Source organism: Choloepus didactylus, chromosome 19 (genome assembly GCF_015220235.1).
Source record: "Choloepus didactylus isolate mChoDid1 chromosome 19, mChoDid1.pri, whole genome shotgun sequence".
NCBI lineage: Eukaryota > Metazoa > Chordata > Mammalia > Pilosa > Megalonychidae > Choloepus > Choloepus didactylus.
The window spans coordinates 64,896,698-64,906,547 of NC_051325.1; the positions used below are offsets into that span (position 1 = coordinate 64,896,698).

The following is a 9,850-nucleotide window of genomic DNA, read 5'->3' on the forward strand; positions in this document are numbered from 1 at the left end:
TTTAAAAAATTGACCATTTTAACGTATATACTTCAGCGGCATTTAGCACATTCACGATGTTTTGTAACCGTCACCTCGATCTAATTCCCAAACATTTTCAGCACCCCAAAGGAAACCCACAACCATTAGCACCCCTTTCCCACCCTCGCCCCCGGCAGCCACCCATCTGCTTTCCGTATCCCTGGATTTACCTGTTCCGGACATTTCCTATAAATGGAATCACGCGAGATCTATCACGTTGGACCCGGCTTCTCCCACCGAACGTAACGTCTGCAAGGCCCCCCGTGTCGTGGCCCTGCACGGCGTTGTTCCTTGTTACAGCTGGACAATATTCCACCGTCCGGACTAGTGCACGGCTGGCCCGGCCGTCCGCGGAGGGCCCGGGGTCACTGCGCCCCTCGGCAACTGGGAGCGACGCTGCAGGGATGCACGTGTGCCCGCGGCGGGCCCGGGTCTCCATTCTCCGGGCGGGCGCTGGGCGTGCGGTTGCTGGGTCACCCGGCTTCACGTTTTGAGGAACCGCTCGAGTGTCCTCTACAGCGGCTGCTCCCTTTTCCATTCCCACCAGCAAGACACGGGGCTCCTGTACCTGCACACCTCACCCACACGCACTGCTGCCCGTGCTTTATTTTTTAAATTCAGTTTTATTGAGATATATTCACAGACCATACAATCATCCATGGTAGACAATCAACTGCTCACAGCACTATCATACAGCTGTGCATTCATCACCACAATCTATTTGTGAACATTTTCCTTACATCAGAAAGAATCAGAATAAGAATAAAAAAGTAAAAAAGAACACCCAAACCATCCCCCATCCCACCCTATTTTTCATTTAGTTTTTGTCCCCATTTTTCTACTCATCCATCCATACACTGGATAAAGGGAGTGTGATCCACAAGGTTTTCACAATCACGCTGTCACCCCTTGTAAACTACATTGTTATACACTCATCTTCAAGAGTCAAGGCTACTGGGTTGCAGTTTGATAGTTTCAGGTATTTACTTCTAGCTATTCTAATATATTAAAACCTAAAAAGTGTTATCTATATAGTGCATAAGAATATCCACCAGAGTGACCTCTTAACTCCATTTGGAATCTCTCAGTCACTGAAACTTTATTTTGTTTCATTTTGCATCCCACTTTTGGTCAAGAAGATAGTCTCAGTCCCATGATGCCGGGTCCAGATTCCTCCCTGGGAGTCATATCCTGCATTGCCAGGGAGATCTACAGCCCTGGGAGTCAGATCCTATGTAGTGGGGAGGGCAGTGGGTTCACCTGTCGAGTTGGCTTATCTAGAGAGAGAGGCCACATCTGAGCAACAAGGAGGCACTCAGGGGGATTCTTAGGCACAATTATAAGCAGGTTTAGCCTCCCCTTTGCAGTAACAAGCTTCATAGGGGCAAGTCCCATGATAGAGGGCTCAGCACATCAAACACCAGTCCCCAGTGTCTGTGAGAACATCTGCAACCATCCAGGCGAGGAAGCCCAATCCTTCCGTACCTTCTTCCAACTCCTCAGGGAGGCTCTGCATATATATTTTTATTCTCTCCCCAAATTACTTTGGAATGTGTCACTATTTCACACCAACCTGTACAAACCTATCAGGTCTCACTTCCTATACAAAGTTCCATGTACTCATGGTATTTGAACAAACTGTATGAGTTAAATTGTTTAGAAGATATATATCCTGCACCAAATAAACATCTCTCCCTTGGTCTCACAAAGAAGTCGAAGTTTTAAAACACAATCAGTATCATCCTTTACCCTTTGGCCTGATTTGCCTAGTCCTAACCACATCTGCTTTATTCATATCTCTAATTGAAGTCTGGATGCTTTTTCAGCTTTTTTAACAGTTGCTGTATGCGTTAATACTGACACTCATATCTGCCAAGCTCTAGCTCTGAGTTTCAAGTGTCACACAGATACCCAAAGTTCCAGAGACCTACCAGGTTATACACAAAGGGATCAGCATCTCAGGATTTGGAGATAACCATTACAATTCAGGAGCAGATGTGACTGCTATAAGAGCTTACAATCTAGGGACCATTACAATAACAGTTTCCCTGTTAGGCTGTGCTCTAAGATTCAATTCTGGGTTTACACACTGTAGACTGCATGCATGCACCGCCATTCACCATTCTGTTCCTCAGCCATGTACCCTTAGGCCACCTCCACCAATTGCAAATCATGCACACTGCCTCCATAAACACCAGTGTGCAAATGTCCATTCATGTCCCTGCTCTCAGATCCTCCAAGTAAATGCCCCCTAATGAGGTTGCAGGACCTTATGGCTCCCACATTGTTAGCTTCTTGTGGAACCACCACAGTGACCTCCAGAAAGGCTACACCATTCTGCCTCCCTATCAACAGTAAATAAGTTACATCCCTTTCTCCATGTTTTCTCCAGCACTTTTATCTCTATTTATATTTCTTCCTACAATTTTATAGAGCTATATTCACATACCATACAATTATCCATAGTGTACAATCAGTTGTTCACAGTATCATGTAGTGTGCGTTTATCACTACAGTTAACACTTGAACATATTGATTACTACAAAAAAATTTTTTTTGTTTCTTTAAATGAATAATAAAAAAGATAATAAAAAGAAAAATAAAATATCATACAATACAATAGTAGAGTCAGACAACACCACCACTACCAAGAATCCTATATCCCTCCCTTATATCCCCCTCTCATACACATTTGGCTTTGGTATATTGCCTTTGTTACATTTAATGGAAGCATATTACAATGTTACTGTTGACCATAGACTCCAGTTTGCTTCCATTATATCTTTTTCACCAATACCATCTGTGCTAGTTTGCTAATGCTGCTGGAATGCAAAACACCAGAAATGGATCGGCTTTTATAAAGGGGGTTTATTTGGTTACACAGTTACAGTCTTAAGGCCATAAAGTGTCCAAGGTAACACATCAGCAATCGGGTACCTTCACTGGAGGATGGTCAATGGCATTTGGAAAACCTGCTAGCTGGGAAGGCACATGGCTGGCGTCTGCTCCAAAGTTCTGGTTTCAAAATGGCTTTCTCCCAGGACGTTTCTCTCTAAGCTGCAGTTCCTCAAAAATGTCACTCTTAGTTGCACTTGGGGTGTTTGTCCTCTCTCAGCTTCTCCAGAGCAAGAGTCTGCTTTCAATGGCCGTCTTCAAACTGTCTCTCATCTGCAGCTCCTGTGCTTTCTTCAAAGTGTCCCTCTTAGCTGTAGCAAGCTCGCTCCTTCTGTCTGATCTTATATAGTGCTCCAGTAATTTAATTCAGACCCACCCTGAATGGGCGGGCCATCACCTCCATGGAAATTATCCAATCAGTGTCACCACCCACAGTTGGGTGGGGTGCATCTCCATCGAAATACTCAAAGAATTACAATCTAATTAACACTGATAGGTTTGCTCACACAAGATTACATCAAAGATAATGGCTTTTGGGGGGACATAATACATTCAAACTGGCACACCATCCCCTTTCCAACACTCTGCATGGTTGACAGTCATTTGTTCTCCCACATGCAAGAACAGTTTTATATTTGTACACTTAGTCACAATCATTGACCACTCAAGTTTTTGCTAAGTTAAACAGTCCCAGTCTTTATCTTCTGTCTTTACCTCAGGTGTCACACATGCTTCTAGCCCACCTCTTTCAGCTTTACTCATGGACAGCTTTGTTCAGTGTAGTTACACTATTGTGCTACCATCACACAGTATTATGTTATCTATTTCTGGATCTATTCAATCAATCCTGCTGAACATTCTGTAGTCCTTCAGTATCAAATGGCCGATCTCTACCCTCTTTGTATCTACCGCCTGTGTTTTTCATTGTAGCCCTTGTGGGGATGCAAGTGGGCATCTCACGGTGGTCTTAATTAGCATTTCCCTGACGCCTGAGGATGCTGAGCGCCTTTTCCTGGGCCTATTGGCCATTCGCATGTCTTCTTTGGGGAAACGTCTGTTCAAGTCTTTGGCCCATTTTTTAATGGGTGCGGCTTATCTTACGTGGGAGAGGCCACCACAGAGAATGTGGGGGCCGCTGTCTAAAAGCACAACCAAATTTAAGAAATAAAACCAAGGTCTTGTTTTAAAGACTCATGGACAGAGCAGTGCCGCCAGGGTCCTCAAGTCTCCGGAGGGCGTGGGTGGGTCCTGGTCCAGCCCCGCTGCTGACAAGCCCTGGAAAGTGGGGCCGACCCGGCTGCAGCGGGTGGAGGTGGAAGGTGAAGGCAGCTCAGGCCCACGACGAAGGCTCGAGGTGGCAGTGTCCCCAAGAAAGTCAAGGCTGGGGCTGCCATGGCCCCTGAAACCAGACCATTGGAGCGTCCAGCTCTTCCCCGCAGGCCAGCCCCTGAGGGCCTACAGGCTCAGCTCCACAATCAGAGAGAGGTCAGGGGGTTGGGGAGTGACCCAGAGGGCTTCCTGGAGGAGGAGGAAGTCAGTCTCAGTCTCAGGGATGGAAAGGCCAATTCCGACAGTGCAGGGGCGGGGCCTGCACTTCCCATGGGGGCGGGATGGGGACCCAGGAGACCAGCGGAGGTAGGAAGGCGATGGGGCACCCCACCCTGCAGGTGCACACAGGTGAGCTCTGCAGGCCACACAGTCCCGTTTCCCAGAGGAGGCACGGAAGCTGGGGGCGGGCAGTGATCTGCGGGGGCTGGAGGGTGGGTGGGTCTCCAGCCCCAAGTCCTGCATGGGGGTTGCAGGGGATGGGGGGACAGGGCCTCCATGACTGGCCAGGCAGTGGCCACAAGCTTTGGTCAGGTCCCCCCTCCCCGTCCCCTGGGGGGATAAATGAGGTGCCCTCTCCTGTCACGTGTCTACTGTGCCCGAGCAGAGGCGAGTCAGGCCTGTGTCCAGGGTCGGGGGTTGCCCTCTCTGGGCATTGCGGACCCTGAGGGCTCCCCCAGCTCCAGGACCCCAGGTGACAGTGACTGCAGGTTGGGACCCCACAGACATGCCCTGGTGAACAGGGCAGGGGTCCAGGGGGCTGACAACATCACAGCCGCTGCTGCTCATGCTGGGGTTGGGGGCAACTGTCCCCTGGAGAGGTGGGCACTGGGTGGGTGCCCTGTCCTCTGAGCCAAGGGCACTTGTCCCTCTGGCATCCTCCTCGGACAGAGGTCCCGACCCCCCCAAACCCCCGCCCCTCAAGACAAAGCCACATCAATGTGGTTCCTGCCGTACCCCGGCCCCCGTGCTGCCCACAGCCCCCGCCTAGTCTAGTGGTTGATCAATCCATCGATCAATTGATTGATTGATCCATTCATTCGATAGATACTCTGAGCACCAGAAACAGGTGGTAAAAGTCCCAAAGGTAAGTAAGGAACAGATTCTGGGGGGTCTGGGTCCTTCCCCTAGCCACACACACAACTCCACACAAGCAGTTTCGTGTGTGTGTGTTAATTTTTTTTTTCTATTTTGTTAAGATATATTCACCAACCATCCAAAGCATACAATCACTGACTCACTGTACCATCACATAGTTGTGCATACGTCCCCACGATCAATTTTAGAACATTTGCATTAATCCGGAACAGAAATATGAATAAAAAATAAAATCCAAACCTTCCCATACCTCTTATCCCCACCTATTATTGACCCATAGCATTGGTATGGTAAATTTGTTACTGCTGATGAAAGAATATTAAAATACTACTATTAGCTATAGTCCATAGTTTTCAATAGCTATGCTTTTCCCATATACCCCTCTATTATTTTTTTTAATTTGTAGTAGTTCGTGCAAGAGCTTATTTATATTTGTAGTGTTAATCAGTGACATACATGACTTTAAACAACCCCTTTCAATCAAATTCACCTACAGTACAGCACTACTACTTACAATCCCAATAACGAGCTACCACCACCTCTACCCATTCCCAAACATTTAACTTTAAGCTTGTTAACAATTCTGTATGTATTAGGTAACCGCTCCCCCTTCTCTAGCTTCTGTCTATCTCTAGGTTCCTTATAGTCTACGTTTTAATACTGAGTTTTTATTTTCTAAGTGGTTCATATTAGTGAAATTATACACTAGCTGTCCTTTTGTGTCTGGCTTATTTCACTCCACGTTATGTCCTCAAGGTTCATCCATGTTGTCATGTTTCAGGACCTCGTTCCTTCTCACTGCCCATAATATTCCACCGTGTGCATGGACCACATTTTGTTTATCCACTCATCTGTTGATGGACACTTGGGCTGTTTCCATCTTTTGGCAATTGTGAACAATGCTGCCATGAAGATCGGTGTGCAAATGTCTGTTCTTGTCACTGTTGCTTTCAGATCTTCCGTGTATATGCTGAGTAGTGGAATTAGCCGGGTGGTGGCACAACTCAATATGTAGTTTTCTGAGGAACCACCAGACTGTCTCCCACAGCAGCTGCACCATTTTACAGTCCCACCAGCAGTGAATAAGAGTTCCAATTTCTCCACATCCTCTCCAGCATTTATTGTTTCTTGTTTGTTTAATGGCAGCCATTCTCATTGGTGTGAGATGATATCTCAGTGTGGTTTTGATTTGCATCTCCCTATTAGCTAATGAAGATGAATGTCTTTGCATGTGCTGTTTTAGCCATTTGCATTTCCTCTTTGGAAAAATGCCTATTCATATCTTTTGCCCATTTTATAATTGGGTTGTTTGTCCTCTTATTGTTGTGTTGTAGGATTTCTTTATATATAACAGATACCATACCCTTATCAGATAAATGGTTAGCAAATACTCTCTCCTGTGGAGTTGGCTACCTCTTTACTTTTTTGATAAAGTCCTTTGAAGCACAGAAGTGTTCAGCCTTGAGGAGATCCCATTTATCTATTTATCTGGGTATAAGGGCTAAGAAACCACCTCCTTTCACTAGGTCTTGAAGACGTTTCCCTATATTTTCTTCTGGGAGTTTTATGGTACTGGCTCTTCTATTTAGGTCTTTTATCCATTTTGAGTTAATTTTTGTACAGGGTGTGAGGTAGGGTCCTCTTTCATTCTTTTGGATATGGACATCCATTTCTCCCAGCCCCATGTGTTGAAAAGACTGTTCTGTCCCAGCTCAGTGAATTTTGGGGCCTTATCAAAGATCAGTTGACCATAGATCTGAGGGTCTATTTCTGAACTCTCAGTTCAATTCCATTGCTCGATATTGCTATCTTTGTGCCAATACCATGCTGTTTTGGCCACCGTGAATTTATGATAAGCTTTGAAGTCAGGGAAAACAGCACTGCAACATTAGACTCTCCCTTGGGCCTCAGCTAGGGGCCCCCTTACCAGCGCCGTCAAGGGGGGGTCTCAGGCCCACCTTATGGGGAGGAGGCTGAGGCCCAGCGAAGTGGGAAGACAGCCCTGGCTGTGCTGCCAAGTGGTGGCAGGACTCGAACCCGGGCCCAGGCTCGGCAGTGCCTTCCTGCTACCCCAGGGCCCTCTCTGACAGCCGTGCCACCACCGCAGCAGGACAGCCGGGAGGCATGGGGGTGGCGGACATTCGCTCAGTCACGGGCCACCTCCACTCCCCAGGGCGGGGCCCCACTTCCCGGGCGGCCAGGGCCGGATCGCAGCCTGTCCCTGGACCCCACGTCGGAGTGTCTCCAGCGGGAGCTTCTGGTCGTCTCCCACCAAGGGCTCTGGGAAACAGCGGCCCTGAGCCACCGCCAAGGTGCAGGGGGACACGCGGCCATGGTTGGTGCTCTGGGACAGACACTTCGGGGGGCACTTTTATCCTCTTTTCCACCCCCCACCCCACCCCCACCCACCAAGGGGTGCACCGAGGTCCCTCCGCGGCAGCTGGAGGGTGTGACTTGAACCCAGAATTGGGGCAGGCTCTTTCCCGGGTGCTCTGCCCCTCTGTCCACAGCCCCCCAGCCCCCCAGCCCCAGCTCAGCTGCTGCCCCCCGCACCCCCTGGGACTGAGCTTCTGGAAACGACGCTGCCAGCGAGAAGCCACTGCTCCCCGAGGCCCAGGCGCACGGCTCCATTACATCCTCGGCTTCCCGGAACCCGGCTCACAGCGCAGCCGCCCCCTCCGCCCAGCCCAGAGGCCCCGGCCCCCCTTGGGGCGAGGTGGTCTGTACGTGCCTCCACTAACCAGCTCCCAGGCCCCTCACTGCAGCCGCGCCCCCCGCCGGCCCTGGGAAGTCCTGCCGCCGAGCTGCCTCAGGTTTCTCCTGCTCCAGTGAGGGACGGGGCTGTTCTCCCGCCGTCCGGGACAGAGGGTCGCCTCTCGGAACCAGCTGGGGACCCCACCCACTGTTCCTTCCCTCGGTGTCCAGGTTTCCAGGCCCCGCTCCTCTGCCCTGTCCTGGGGGTGGCGTGGGATCCCCAACCAGGAGGAGGCAGCAGGGCGGGTTGGGGTGCTCAGCGGCCGTCCCTAGGAGTGTGCTGGGCAAGGGCCTTTATCTAGCCTTAGTTTCCCCACCTGGAAAGTGGGCTGAGAAAGCTCTTTCACGTTAGTTCCTCCCCCACCCCGACCTCTCCTTCCGGCAAAAGGCACTTGTCCCCACCCCCCCAGGTTTCAGGTCTCCCCAAAGCTCTTTCTTCATGACCCTGTCCACCGGGCAGCAAATCACACAGGCCACGCTTCCAAAATACAACCAGGACCCGAGAGGCCCTCAGCCCTGCCCCAGGTTTTGCTGCACCACCCCTGAGCCCTGCGGGGCCTCCTGCCCCGTCCCAGCCTCACCCTCACCCCTGCAGCCACTCTCACCCCGCCACACCCCTGCCAAAGCCCTCCAGGGCCCGTCCCCAGAGGGACACCCCAGCCTCCTCGCTCTGGCTGGATGCGCCCGGCAGCACCCCCGCCGGGGCCCTGACCCCGTGCCCCCCACATTGGCCTGCTGTGCCCCCAACTTCACTCCGGCTCTGTTCTCCCCCTCAGAGGCCCTCCCTGACCACTGAACTGTGAACCCCCAGGCCCTGCCCATCCCTTCCATAGCCCCCAACCCTGCACTTCCTACACCTCCACTTAATTTTGTCCATCATCTCTTTCCCACTGTCCGAAATGATGGCCACTTGCAGTGATTGCAACTAAAATTCACTGCACTTAAATAAACCCACAGACTCGGGTGTGCCGCCACGTCAGCCCACTTCCAGAACCCGGCAGGCACACGGGGCCGGGGGCAGCCGCCCGGGACTGAGCGGGGGTCTCCATACCGCGGGAGGTTCCGCCGGACGGCGCTGGGGGACTGCCGGTCCCGAGAGCGGGGGCTTTGCCCGCGTCATTCACACTGGTCCTCGTCCTGCCCGGCGCCTGGCATGCGGCCGCGCTTAATAACTCTTTGCAGAGTGAACGAATGAAGGGTAGGGTGGCTGTCAGCCTTCATTAGTTTGTACCTTTGTTCACCTGCACGGCACAAAATGATGCTGACCCGCCTGCCCGGCGTCACCCTTCTGGGGTGCGGGGAGCGGCGGGCGAGTCTGTCAGGGCGCAGGACACCTTTTGGGGGTGGGCAGGCCTCAGGTGGGCCCTGGGCAGGGGGCATGGGGTCCTGCCTACAAGGGACAGCTCTGGCCCCCAGGGGGGCTGCAAGGGGGATCCGCCAGCCCGGGACCCCGCCCGCTCGCCCCCACTGGCTGGGTGGCCTGGGCAGCTCAGCTTACCCCCATGTCCTCCGCAGAGTGGGGGCACAAAACACCCACCTGTTCAGGCTGCCCTGAGACCATCTGTAGAAACCTCTGGAACACACTGTGTTTTCCCAGCACCCAGGAAATGCCGGCTGAGCTGGCGAGGCTGGTGCACTGCCATTTGGTTTTGTCCTGGAGCCGTGCTGCTCAGAGACCCTGGACTTCCTTGGAACCAGCCGCGAGCACCAGCCCGTCCCCAGGGAGCGGTGGCCCCGTGCCCCCACCCTGGTCTGT

At 51.7% G+C, this 9,850-nt stretch overlaps 1 protein-coding gene across 1 annotated transcript; it reads left to right on the top strand.

Annotated features, from left to right (window-relative positions):
* The first annotated feature begins 4,526 nt into the window (after positions 1-4,526).
* LOC119515332 (WAS/WASL-interacting protein family member 1-like) lies at positions 4,527-8,890 on the top strand. The gene is made up of 6 exons (XM_037811175.1): positions 4,527-4,593; positions 4,850-5,037; positions 7,271-7,462; positions 7,514-7,675; positions 7,851-8,168; positions 8,690-8,890. Exons 1-6 carry the CDS (start codon positions 4,527-4,529, stop codon positions 8,888-8,890), a joined length of 1,128 nt encoding a protein of 375 aa, XP_037667103.1.
* The last annotated feature ends 960 nt before the right edge of the window (positions 8,891-9,850 follow it).

Coding starts and splice junctions, on each gene's coding strand:
- LOC119515332 (XM_037811175.1), top strand. CDS start 4,527: ATGGGGACCCAGGAGACCAGCGGAGGTAGGAAGGCGATGGGGCACCCC. Junction 4,594..4,849: donor CACCCTGCAGGTGCACACAG/GTGAGCTCTGCA, acceptor GTGCCCGAGCAG/AGGCGAGTCAGGCCTGTGTC. Junction 5,038..7,270: donor CCGCTGCTGCTCATGCTGGG/GTTGGGGGCAAC, acceptor CCCCCTTACCAG/CGCCGTCAAGGGGGGGTCTC.